Here is a 13,998-nt window from a genome sequence, read left to right as displayed (position 1 = left end):
TGCCTGCTCCTTCAATTAAGAAGGACAGCACAGGGACGTCCGTTTCTCGTCCGATCTTTATATCTACCCCCTCCTCCGCCGTAAACAATACGTATTTGGATGAGAGTGTGCAGCGAAGACTGTTGGGAGAGAGAGAGAGTGCTGTTATGCAAGGGATAATTTACAGAACGCCGGTCACTATCGGGAAAATAAGCGATCAGCAGAGAAATAGTCCGCCAAAGACTTTAACCTCGCTTAGCAACCGGACACGCTGGGGTTGATAAGTTACCGGACTACTCGCGGAGTGAGAGAAAGACACTAGCAAACATCACCAATTTTCGTTTCCACATTTATGTTTTTAAAATGTCCATTTGAATTGCTTTTGTGCATGATTACATGCAATTGACAGACATTGTTGATCTTGGCAGGCATCAGTTTATTATGTTATGTTACGTTTATGTTTATTTACCTTGCACACGTTTAGAATGAAAACATGAATACATGAACCTGTGCAGGGCTCCAGACTAACTTTTTCCTTGGGTGCACTGGTGCGCCTGAATTTTTTATTTGGGTGCACCAGCACGTATTTATGGTGCACCCAAGTTTTGAGTTTTGAGGGGGGGGGGGGGGGGGCGTTGGACCGTGCCTGCCTTGCGCTGAGTTGTTGACGGGGGGGGGGCAACCGGGCAGCTGCACCGGTTGCACCGTCGATAATTACGCCATCGATTAATAATTAATAGAAGACCCCTGTGTTAAAGGTTTAGTAAAACACTGTTCCTCCTCCTGTCTGTTGGGATTCCTGCTGCAATTGCTAATCACTACACACAAACACAAAGCTGTATTTTAAAATGTTTTTTTTCATTGGACCGTGCCTGCCTTGCGCTGAGTTGTTGACGGGGGGGGGGCAACCGGGCAGCTGCACCGGTTGCACCGTCGATATTTACGCCATTGATTAATAATATTTTGACCATTAAATAAATGCCTTAAATAAATGCCGAATCTGTATCTCTCATAAAGAATATCGTCAGACAATGCCAAGGGATCGGTTCTGTCCCGAAAAACCCTCTGTCTCCGGAGAGACGCCTGTACGATAAGTGCGCCGAGGTCCATGGGAACACCCACAAATGGTGACGCCATTATCGGAGGAGGGGCTAGGAAGCTGCGCACGCCGATATAAGTAGCCGATCTCCGGGTAGACTCGCTGAAAAGCTGTTCCCGCCCAGGTTTGGTTGCGAGCGTAAATCACCATGGTGATACAGCGACGCTTAAAGAGATCGACTTTCATGGTACAGCTAACCCAGGCTTTCAGCTCAACATACCTCGCTTACCCTCTAATCGAGCTTCGTAGTACAGGCCCGGGGCCCCTGGATTGGGCTTCGCGGGTTTGTTCACCGGCGTTGCTATTGTTACCGGTCTTCCAACGGTTTATTAGGTATCTAATAAATCGCTGTCTAATCAAAACTTCATTCACTGCCTCTTCCGTGGTCATTACAATATTATGAATAGACTGGTATAATAATAATAATTATACCAGATAAATTTTCAGTCGCACCGGTGCGCCCAAATAAAATATTTGGTCGCACTACCCCGAATTCTAGGGGCATGTGCGCCCAAATTAGGCGCACTCTGGAGCCCTGCTGTTTATTATTGAAATATCTTAGTATTGAATGCAAATTAACAAGGTACATTTATACATGGCACTATTGGACCTGTTTAATATAAAACACAATTTTATACAATATATAAGTAGGGGGTCCCCACTCCATCTCTCCATCAGTTTGGGGGTCCTTGGCCTGGAAAACGTTGAAGACCCCTGTGTTAAAGGTTTAGTAAAACACTGTTCCTCCTCCTGTCTGTTGGGATTCCTGCTGCAATTGCTAATCACTACACACAAACACAAAGCTGTATTTTAAAATGTTTTTTTTCATAAGAATACCCTGTGTTTAAAGAACTTCCCTTGATTGAGTTGGTGGGTAGAAGTGGATACTAAATTGATAGTTGTCAGTCAAACCACCGACACTGGAGATCAATAGAAACCCCCATGGCTCTAGCAGAAGTCTCATTGAGATGTTAAACTCCCTGTTCTCGATCTACAATACAACCCAACACTGAACCACCAGCATAAATCATGAGCAGTGAGTGACTAGCCTTTTGTTTGGATTAAGTATCCATCCTGAATAGATTCGCTTATACTATTGCAATAGCATATGGCCTTTAATCAAGCAGAAAGCTTGGATTAAAGAGTCATCTTAAAGACACACAATGTCTGGGTGACAGGCCGAAAGGAAGTGGCAGTCCAAATGGGTCTGCCTTATCAGCATCTGCAGCAGCAGCAGCAGCACAGAGCCCTCCACTGTCTCTCTCTGTTTCCCGCTCTGGGGCTCCTCTCTCTAACTCTCTCCCCCCCTGGATGCTGTGCTTCACTAACAGATGTCCCTAAAACAAACTCTTTCAAAGCCCTCTTCTGCAGGCTTGTCTGCCAACCACAGGGCAAAGAATGCAACAGTGTCCATGAGAAGGAGGATACCAGGAAGCCACTGGGTCCAGCTTCCTCCTCACATCCTCACTGTCTCTCTGCCAATTCAGGCACCCAGACACAACACCACTCTAAACAACCATGAGAACGGCCCCCGGCCCCAGAGGGAGAGAGAGAGAAATACAGCTTGGCACTGGAGCTAGCATGGCGTTGCCAGGAGGCGTGCATTACACATTATAACTTGTAATCCTTGAACTGGCATTGAACCTGGATTCATCAAAAATAGCGCGGGACAATAGCTGGTTCAGAATAGAGATAATGATACATGTTTGCTCCCGATTTTGCAGCTCCATGGTTTCACAACACAGCACCCCACACTAAATGTGAGGGCAGACAGGAGACTCACCCTTTGGGGTCTAGGAGGTCCCTGACCTTCTCGTTGTAGATCTCCATGAAGGAGACCTCCAGCTTGAAGGAGTGTGCCTCACATTCGTCTCTGTGGACCCTTTCGAACAAGGCACCGCACAGCCTTGGAATCAGACCCGGCTGATCCCCATTCCCCATCATGGAAAAGGACTTCCCTGAACCTATGGACACATAGGGAATGCAGTTAGCAAGGAACAACAATGGAGCATTCACTCATTTTCTAATAATACGACTAATCCTTCTAATAACATAGTAATAATAGTACTAATAATAGTCATTATTATCATTTTGATTCATATGAATGACTTCACGTGCATGTTTTCCTTTCACCTACAGCAAAGTGGTGAGCTGGAACAGCTGCTATATCCATGCTGGTAGAGGATATGCCTTAAGTAAGTCACCTCGCAAATGACACGCAAATGATATCAGGACTACTGGACAGATCTGCTTGTTGACTTAATTATTATGTAAGATTTTCAGTTCAGAAATATAAATGAAGAGAAGGTATATGAGATGACATACGTAAAGAAGAAGAAAAAAGTATTTTTTTATCCTTAGTTACCTGTTTGTCCATAGGCAAATATGCAGGCATTGTATCCTTGGAACGCGTTGTCCAGTATACCCTCTCCAAGGCACTTGAACACCACCTCTTGACCTTTAGAGCATCCATCAAGATGACAATAAACACACTGAGGAGCCACCCTATTGCTAGGGCTGGGCGATATGACCAAAATATCATATCCCGATATAGGTCATTCATATCCCGATAACGATATTTATCACAATATCGCAAATTTTTTGTAAATTCAATGAATAAATACCGTATTTTCCGCACTATAAGGCGCACCGGAGTGCCGCAGCAGCTAAATTGAATGATGTGTACATATATAAGCCGCACTGGACTATAAACCGCAGGTGTTTTAATGTTTAATTACCATTAGGGCTTGCCCAAATGCCATTTTTCAGGCTTCAAATACTCGTTGGTTTTTTCCGAGCGAATATTCGAATACTCGTTACAGAAAAAAAACACCATCAAAAACATTAATAATCCCTATATACTCCCTGGAACCGATTTTGACAGTATCTGCATATTTTGTTGAAGATTAAACAGCTGTTGTTCCGTTCCAAATCAGCTGTCCTCTGCAGCACCGTTATACAAGCCGCAGAATCGAAAAAAAAGGCGCGTTTTATAGTATGAAAATTACGGTAGTTTATATAAAGTGACCACATGGAAAGGCCTATTTCGTAGCCCCTCTTTTAGGTACGAGCTCACTTTGTCTTGGCTGGTCGTGGGAGTCCTTCTCCTATTCAGAATTGTCACGTACACTCTCCTCCATGTTTGTTTGTGTTGCGTTCATGTGCCGTGTGGAAGAATGCAAAGCGTCGCCAAATGACTTAAAATATTACCGTAAGAGTGTGATTTGCGACAAGACGATATAAACGATTGAGGATAATATGAAACGATAGACATTTTTATATCACACGATATATATCGTCATATCGCCCAGCCCTACCTATTGCTATGACCTACATTGAGCTTTATAGTTACATAGTCATTATTAGGGTCCGACGTGGAGAAAATAAAATAAACACCAGAACGCACCTAGGGGGAAAAGGTGGCAGGATCATTTCCTGGTAGTGAGGGTATATAGAACAATGCATTGAGAAAAGTTTGACACTGTGTGCTGCTCTCCTGTGTGTCTGCGCTCAAGGCTGGCAGCTGTGTAATGCGCTAAATAAAGCCCAGGCCCTCTGCGCAGGCCGGCTCATGAACATACCATACAAGTATTTTATTCACATTGCAAATCTACTGTGACGCGATAAAGACGCTATATCCACAATGACGATGTAAATCGGGCCATTCTGGGTGGTAGTAACCCGCCATTCGACACAGAGGCGACCTTTGCTATTGAGGCATCAGTAGAAGAGGTGGCTCCCTGGAAAAAAGCAATATCATCCCACTGCAGACACAAATGGGCGTTCTCGTCTGGTGGGGGTTCCCGTTTACGCAGACTGGAACGCCCCTTTCTTATTCTTCGTCGCCTTTCTCGCTGAACTGTATTAAAATGTCAAAGTGCACTACTCCAAAACCATATAAATAGTGTTGTAAATAAACTTCCAAAGCTTTTCAAATCTTATTTGGAAGATAACTTCACATGGTGTGTCTTTTTACAATTTATTCGTTACCAGCATTCGTAGTGTTGATCAGCAGTGAAATAGTGCGCCAAAGACGTTGACGTCGCTTAGCAACCGAAGACAAGGTACCGGACTACTACCCATGCAAGTAAACTGAGCTTTCCATGGCATTGAGAAGGCCCGTGTAATAAGGGCCGATGATATTTCTGTTTATGGCATAGATTTCTCCTCAGATTAGGCAAATAAAGCAATGATAACAAAAACAAAAAAAACACAAACGCCCGATCAAAGGCCCGGCCCGACCCGGCTCAAGGATAGTGGTGGGAAATATCGGCGGGCCGGGTCGGGTCAATCAAAACCCTCATTGTTTAACATGAATTGGCTAAACAAATGACCACTGTAGCATATTTAAACACAATTCAAATTGTGCAGAGAATTATTTCCATTGGTCATTCTGACCATTTAAAATTTTCGGTCCTCCTCATTTTTTTCCGGTCAATGACCGGTAATAACTGGACAACGGAAACTCTGCGTATAAACCGGCCTAACTTTCACCATTAACACCGAACCTCTTCTTCTTCGCACGGATGTCAACATCCGGAACATTTGCTAGTTCGATTTTCTCAAACAGAAGTTTCAAAGTAAGATCTAGTAGTAAGTACGGGTAACATAGAACTAACGTTAGCCAAGTGGGGGATCCATGATTTCTGAAACTAATGAGAGGTAAAATTGCCATTAAGGAAGGAAAGCTTAGTATGCCTTGCGACTGTGCTTCGCAGTATGCCTTTGCGAAACCCAGTATGCCTTTCGAAACACCTCGTGATTGGTCGATGAAACGCTACCAGGAACGCCTAAAGGGCGTTCTTGTGTCATGACGGAAACGCCCAAGCCTGCAGCTGGACCCTTCTCGAAAAAAGGGCCACATAGTTGCACTTCACGCCACATTATACATACAAGATAATTAACCGCTGTGGAATTGCATTGAATTGGTTTGAGTTATATTAAGTCAGATAATGTACAATTGAATATAACTATTTATTCTTAAGACCACGCAAGATCTATCTATTTGTTTATCTGCTCCATTCCCTTCAAATGCAAATGAACATTACCAGCACTTTGGGATTCACACACAACTCACCAGACTTAAGGAACTACTTTCAACACACAATGGTAAAATGCTACATTAACATTACCACATTAAAATATCTAAAAAGACGAGAACTATTTTTTAGAGTTGTAAAATTACATTATCCAAATTTTATCCAAATTTTATTTTAGTTTTATTCATAACGGTAGTTACCTTTATCCCATAACTTCCAGTGATACCTTCGAAAACAGCACTTCATTGATTGATATATCACAATAGCTTGCTAATTATGACCAGTGGCTCATACCAGCCACCAAGCTTTACTTTGTCTTTTTTATTTTCATCCATTTGCCATCGACCATCGATGACAAAATCGTGACAAAAGTAGCCATGAACAGGACTTGGGCCATATCTTGCCTGATAGAAAATCTTGGTTTGAAACTTCAATCAATATCAAGAGCCACTATGCACATCACAAAATAAGTTATGCCATAAAAAAAAGAACAGAATCAGTTTATACAGAAATTCTTAAGTTGAATTTACTATCTTTTGATACCTTTTTTAATAACGTCACCATATTTTTCAATACCAGCACAACTTCAAGCTGCTGACTTCAAGCTGCTGCTCTCTAAGAGAGAGAGAGAGAGAGAGAGAGAGAGAGAGAGAGAGAGAGAGAGAGAGAGAGAGAGAGAGAGAGAGAGAGAGAGAGAGAGACCATAGGAGACCATCCATCGTTTTTAATCAATATGTCACAAGGAAAAACAGACAGAGAGTGCCAGAGAGAGAATTTTTGTGTCCAGTGTTGAAGTTAAGTTATAATTACCTCGCTAAATATTGTGATTACAGTGTAGGGGTTTTACATGAAAAAGTGCTGCGTAGTAACGCGTTGCACACAACGCTAGCCGCGTTTACATGGACACTTCTGATACGATTAGATTTCTAATTGGAATAGATCTCTTCCTATCATGCGATCCGAATACACTGTATATAGGCCTATGGCATTTACAAAAGTGGTAAGCTTACGTTCGTATATCTCTCGCGCACAACCGTTATGTTGGTCTGGACTTATATGATATATAAGGGATAATGTTGTAGTACAGAACGCCGGTCATTATCGGGAAAATAAGCCCCGACAGGGCGAACCGGACCGCGATGCGAAGCGGAGGTGTCTTGCTTCGCCCTGAAGGGTATTATTTTCGATAATGACCGGCGACGTTCGATACATTATTACACGGCTCCTTGCCAAAAACGAAACAATATCTTCACACGTCATGTCATTTTACAATTCCCATTCGTAGTGTTGATCAGCAGAGAAATAGTCTGCCAAAGACGTTAACGTCGCTTAGAAACCGGAAACGCTGGGGTTGATAAGTTAACAGACTACTTAGGGAGTGTAAAGAAAGACGTGAATCAGGCAAAAAATTCACTTTCCTTGACAGCGGTCACGTTCGGTATGCATAAAAGTACCGACTGACCAATTGCGAAATACTGCAGCTGCTGATGCCATCTCTCTAAGTTAAAAAGTAGCCACCCCCACCCAAAACCAAACGGAATAAGTGTATACATGTCAATTATAGTGGACTACACCACCTCTTCTATTCTTCATGGAATACTATTCTGATAAGAGAATTGTATTCCGATTGAGCCGTATACATGATCATCTTTTATTCCGATTGAGCTGTTCTTCCACTTCTAATCGGATCAGAAGTGTCCATGTAAACACGGCTGTCTACCAGTCACACCAGTCTCACGGTAAAGTCAAAATCCATACCGTAGCGCAAATTCACACCAGTGTACTTTCTATACGATTAAATTGAATCGATTCCTCCAGCTAGAGGTCCGAAAATTTGCATTTCCCAATTATTGTCTTTCAAATGACTTTGAACTAACAGAGGCGAACTCACGAAGTGGTTTGGCAGCAAGCCATCCGGGTAGATCCAGTTTGTTTCAGCGCTCGCACCAAGTGACAACATTGATATCACTCCTAGTCCTACTCGCAACATAAAAATAAATCCACGCAAGTTTTAGTAATTTTAGGAGATAAATTACACAAATTGAAAAGCTCATAGGCCTTATTGGAAATGAAATACCTTGTTGGACGATGTTTATTACAATTTAGTTACAATTCTAATTGTTTGTTAATTTTTAATACTTTTTAATGGCCTTAATTCTGACTAATTTAATTTACTACCTTTTAATATCTTTAACAACCCCGCGGAAACCCTGCACCGCGTAAACAATGACTTGTCAACATAAACAGGAGACAGCAGCAGGTGCGGCTCTTTTTATTCACGATATTACCTGCGGTGGAGAACACACTTTCAGAGCGCAGGTGTGCATGTCAATGCGGAGAGAAGCGGGTATTTGTTGCAGCCAGTGTCTTTCCACCAATGCAGAGTGCTGCTGTCTGCGGGGATGACTTGGGGTCGCAATTTTCCGCTCAGGCTGGCTGCTCTGTGCGTTATCCATTTTCGTAACAGGATCTACTATTATTTGATTGATTAGAGCACCCGCTACTGCGAGATGAGATGAGCGAACAATGAAATAAAAACCAAAGTCTAATCATAGACTGTAAAAAAAGCGCTACACAACATGGCACTTTAAAAATCAATTTGTTTATATATATAAGAACACGTATATTTCACGTCATGTTCGAATGCATATAGTAGAGATTTGATGGCCCTGAGGAGTGAACCCCCCATACTCCCAAAGCACCTCCCAGAGTTTTCCCAGGGGACCCTGTTATACGCCTTCTCCAGATCCACAAAACACATGTGGACCGGATGGGCATACTCCCAGGCCCCCTCCAGGATACTTGCGAGAGTGAAGAGCTAGTCCGTAGTTCAACTTCCAGGACAGAAACCGCATTGTTCCTCTTCAATCTGAGGTTCGACGACCAGGCCGAACCCTCCTTCCCAGCACCTTAGAGTATACTTAACATGGAAGGCTGAGTAGTGTGATACCCCTGTAATTGGCACACACTCTCTGGTCCCCCTTTTTGAACAGGGGAACCACCATCCCGATTTGCCTCTCCTTTGGCAATGTACAAGACTCGCACGCAATGTTTAATAGGCGTTTCAACCAAGAAAGACCCTCAACACCCAGAGCTTTCAGCATTTCTGGCTGGATCCCTGTTTGACTACCTCAGTGACTTCCACCAGGGAAATTGACGACGAACCCCCATCAGCCTCAAGCTCAGCCTCGATCATAGAGGGCGGGTTGTCTCTGCCTGAAAAAATCCTCAAAGTGCCCCTTCCAGCGTTCGACTACCTCCTCAGTTGAAGTCAACAGAGTCCCATCCTTACTGGACACAGCTTGGATGATTCCCCGTATCCCCCTCGTGAGGTGCCGGATGGTCTTCCAGAAACACTGGTGCCGACCTGAAAGTCCTTCTCCATGGCCTGTTTGAAATTCTCCCGCACCCGTTGCTTAGCCTCCGACAGGGCAGCCTGTCGGTACCCTGCCACTGCCTCAGGAGTCCTCTGGGATAACATATCCCGGAAGCCCTTCTTCTTCATCCGGACGCCTTCCCTAACCACCAGTGTCCACCACGGTGTCCAAGGGTTTTCTTGAGGAACCTAAGACCTTGAGGCCACAGCTCACACCGGCAGCTTCAGCAATGAAGGTTCTGAACACTCCACTCCGGCTCAATGGCCCCAACCTCCAAAGGGATGCCAGCAAAGCTCTGCCGAGGTGTGGGTTGAAGATCTGTAGGACGGGGGTCTCTTTGAGACGTTCCCAATTCATCCGTACTACCCATTTGGGCTTACCAGGTCTGTCCAGAGTCTTCCCCCATTCCCTGATCCAACTCACCACCAGATGGTGGTGAGTTGGATCCAGGTGTCTCCATCGTTGCCCACATGGGCGCTGAAGTCTCCCAGCAGAACTACGGAGTCTCCTACTGGAGGTCACCCACCATATGCGCTGTCATCAGCACAAATGATCTGTCCCCAGGGGCGTAGCCACATGGGGGCGAGTTGGCCACCCCGCTGGCCCCCCCGAGTCTGATAAAAAATATATATCTATAATTAAATTTCAATTTTTTTTTTCATTTTTTGGATTAAAAAATCCCGAACGGAAACGGTCTAAAGAAAGCTGAAATATATGCACTATTAGTTTGATCTTACTTTGACTTATTGTTATATTTTGACATTATGAATAAGTCATCCCCCCCCCCCCCCCCCGTTGACAATGGATTCTCCCCACCACAGTAATAATGTCTTGGCTACGCCCCTGTCTGTCCCTAAAAGTTAAAATCCACCATCCCCCCTGGCTTTTTTTACAACTCGACCACTGCATATAAGATAGATCGGGCGGTGAATTGCATTGCGTATCCGACATCCCGACAAAGAGCTGCTGAGGGGATTAAAGAGTCGGAGTAGTATACTTTGGCTAAACGGTCCGGGTGGAATTCCGACTTCCAAGTCTAAAATTCTGCATCGCAAAGCAAGCCATATTAACGCTGTGTACACCACATTTATGAAACGCGGTACACCTATGTAACCGCACCGAAGTGCCTGTACCATGACGGTTCGGTACAAATAATTGAACCGTTACACCCCTTATATATATATATTAGTGCTGTCAAGCGATTAAAATATTTCATCGCGATTAGTCACATTAATGTCATAGTTAACTCACTTTTTTTTCTATGCTAAATATCCCTTGATTTCTTTGTCCCATTAATTTTTTTAATTTTAATGCTCTTATCAACATGGAGAAGTGCATCGGCTTGCCTTGTTTTTTATTGATAACAACATATACTGATCAAAACAGGACGATACAAAAAAAAAGCCTATAGTGCAATTAAACGATGAACATGCAAACATACTGCCTTGAAAATAGCAGTCAGGCTACTGCTTCTTTGTTTTGAGCCAAAGAAAAAAAAAAAAAAAAAAATTAAAAAGATTGCGTTAATCGCGCGATAAAAAAATGAACGCCGTTAAAATTGGTTTGCGTTAACGCCGTTAATAACGCGTTTAACTGACAGCACTAATATATATACATACATACATACAGCTGTTTTGGTAGTCGACCCGATCCCAATTTCAGTAGAATGAAATGACTATGTGACCAAATGTAACGTGAGTAAAATATGAGTACATTAACTCGTCAGTGAACGTTATTTCTGCCTGATCGATTTCAACGGCAATGGCGCTGAAGACAACGTCTCCCATGATCCCAAGTTACCTCAGGACATCATCATCTTTTGTAATTTTTTGATTGACCCCTAGAGGCAGAAATGGCCGTCATACCTTTTAGTCAAAGTGCTCACCAGGCATGAACAAGATAGTTCATGAAGATAGTTCAACATTCAACGTTCATGTGGACTCCTCTGTCTGCAAACCCGCAATCGAACTTCTGGAAATCTTTTCATTCTTCAACATCACCCAACACATCGATTTTCCAACTCATAACAAAGGCCACACCCTGGATCTGAGCCCCGTTTCCCGATATCGATGGATCTTCGCTCGTAAGATCATTCTCTCGATGGATCTTTCGAACCATCGATAATTTCTTTGGAGCGTTTCCCGAAACTCCTCTTAACGTGAACGCGCATTCGCTGCACTCACGACGATCGTAGGATTGTACCTGTCCACTGACATGGTGCTGAAACGGGCTATGACGCAGGGGGAGACGCAGGAATGTCGGAGGAAAATATGGTTAAAAAGGGTTAAAATATCTCCCCATCAAGGCCAACAGAGTAGCCTACGAAAAGAATAGATTGCAATAATATGAATGCTAAAGATATTAAAACACAATTGATTAAGCCTAGGCTGACATATATATCAGTCCTAATCCTGAGCGCACGATCGGCAGGTGGAAGTTGCGCTTTAGATGCCTTCACAAGTCCAGCGGAGGGCTCCAGTTTTCGCCGGCCAAGTCATGCGCTGTGATATGTGTGACAGCACAACATTGCAGCTAAGGCTGGGGTAGCTTTGGTTGAACCGGAGGACATTGAGGACGATGACGACGAGGAAGATCGGTGTGAGGACGGCCTCCCTCATAACTACGCGGCTGGTTTTCATGCACGTCGAAGAGTGATTGAGACTTTTTTTTAACCCCCTCCATCCTCCCACATGTCACTAAACAATCCCGTCAACGTGACCAATCCCCACCATATCCCAGCCTTTTGCCTGCTCCTTTGCATTTTTTTAATATTTTTATAATTAGTATTTTTATTATTATTTTTTTTTTTACATTATTTTAGGCTACGTTTTATGAGTAGCCTATGTCAGTCTGCACAAATCCCCCACACTTTCTCTCACACATTTTAAGTGCCCTGACTGCTCAAACATTTCCTGGACTGTCTCTCTCAAACTAAGAACATAATGGCCCACATTAGGCTCAGACGCACGTGATACACAATTACCAATGTGTTATAATAAAACGCATCCAATACTAGGAATGTCCGCTGGTTACGCCACTGAGGCTATAGTAGGCTAACGAGGCTCTTAGCGTCCTACGAGTACCCTGGAGCACTCGTTAGCTACGAGCGTTTTCAAGACGTTCGTTACCAAAGATGCTTTCGGGAAACGGTGTGAAAACTGTACGATGCTCGTACGACCCACTCTGCGATCCACTTAGGCTAAAGATGCTTTCGGGAAACGGGGCCCTGGTCTGTTCCACTGGCATCACAATCAGTCACCTGGCCAGTAACAACCTCAACATCTCCGACCATCTGGCCATTACTTTTCAAACTCACACTCCCTCCCCCCATGAGAAGCAAAAACGCACCATCACTTTCCGCAACCTCAAATCCATTAACCCATCCTCTCTTTCCAAATGTCTTTCTGAGTCCATCGCCAAACTCACCATCACCCACAACAACTCCCCCGACTACCTGGTTAACTGCTATAACTCATCCCTCTTATCCTGCCTTGACCAGCTTGCACCTGTTCAGTCTAAATTGGTCTCATTCTCCCACTCTGCCCCATGGTACACTGACGAACTCCGCCATCTCAAATCCAAACGATACCAACTGGAACGGCTTTCCCACAAAACAGGTCTTACCGTCCACCTGGAAATGTACAAACAACACCTCCAGCCTTACAACGACACCCTGAACTCAGCCCGCTCCTCCTACTACTCAGGAATCATCCAGTCTGGCAGCAGCAATCCAAGGACCCTCTTCAACACCATAAACACACTCCTCAAGCCATTGGACACCATCTCTCACTCCTTCTCAGTTGAAAAATGCAATAACTTCCTATCCTTCTTCAATGATAAAATCAGCACAATCCACAGCCAGTTGACCATCGACCCCGCCCTACATCCCAAACCGGATCCCCCTCTAACCACCGGTCAATCCTTCTCCACATTTGCTACCATCATCTCCCCTGATCTTTCCTCCATAGTCTCAACCATGAAATCAACAACTTGCAACCTGGACCCGCTCCCCACCACACTTCTAAAGGCCTGTCTCCCCATTCTCTCCACCCTCATCACTAACACTGTAAACTCCTCTCTATCCTCCGGCCATGTCCCCTCCTCCCTAAAGCTTGCATCAGTCACCCCCGTACTAAAGAAACCCGGCCTGGATCCTGATTCCCCTAACAACCACCGCCCCATCTCCAATCTACCTTTTCTGTCTAAAATCCTGGAACGTGTTGTTGCCAAACAACTCACCACCTACCTTGACACCAACGACCTCTTTGAACTCTTCCAATCCGGTTTCCGCTCCAAACACAGTACAGAAACTGCCCTCCTCAAAGTGACCAATGACCTTCTGCTATCCTCCGACACTGGCTCCCTAAATATCCTCATCCTCCTTGACCTCAGTGCTGCCTTTGACACGATCAATCACTCCATTCTCCTCTCCCGTCTCCAATCCACCCTTGGCATCCCTGGCACCGCCCTCTCCTGGCTTGGATCCTATCTCTCCGACAGACAT

At 44.3% G+C, this 13,998-nt stretch overlaps 1 protein-coding gene across 6 annotated transcripts in view; it reads right to left on the bottom strand.

Annotated features, from left to right (window-relative positions):
- The window catches only part of kif13a (kinesin family member 13A), a 144,702-nt gene that overhangs the window by 90,823 nt on the left and 39,881 nt on the right, over positions 1-13,998 (bottom strand). For all 6 annotated transcript variants that reach the window (XR_003978465.1, XM_030369953.1, XM_030369954.1 and 3 more), the window contains exons 5-6: positions 3,444-3,536; positions 2,862-3,042 (exon numbers count right to left, since the gene is read on the bottom strand). Coding sequence is in view for 5 of the 6 variants with exons in the window: in XM_030369953.1 (XP_030225813.1) it covers positions 2,862-3,042; positions 3,444-3,536 (274 nt within the window). In the remaining variant the exon portion in view is untranslated. The remainder of the gene's footprint in view (positions 1-2,861; positions 3,043-3,443; positions 3,537-13,998) is intronic.

The sequence above is a fragment of the Gadus morhua genome, chromosome 11 (genome assembly GCF_902167405.1).
Source record: "Gadus morhua chromosome 11, gadMor3.0, whole genome shotgun sequence".
In the NCBI taxonomy this organism is placed as follows: domain Eukaryota; kingdom Metazoa; phylum Chordata; class Actinopteri; order Gadiformes; family Gadidae; genus Gadus; species Gadus morhua.
This window is presented reverse-complemented; position numbering and strand designations above follow the sequence as displayed.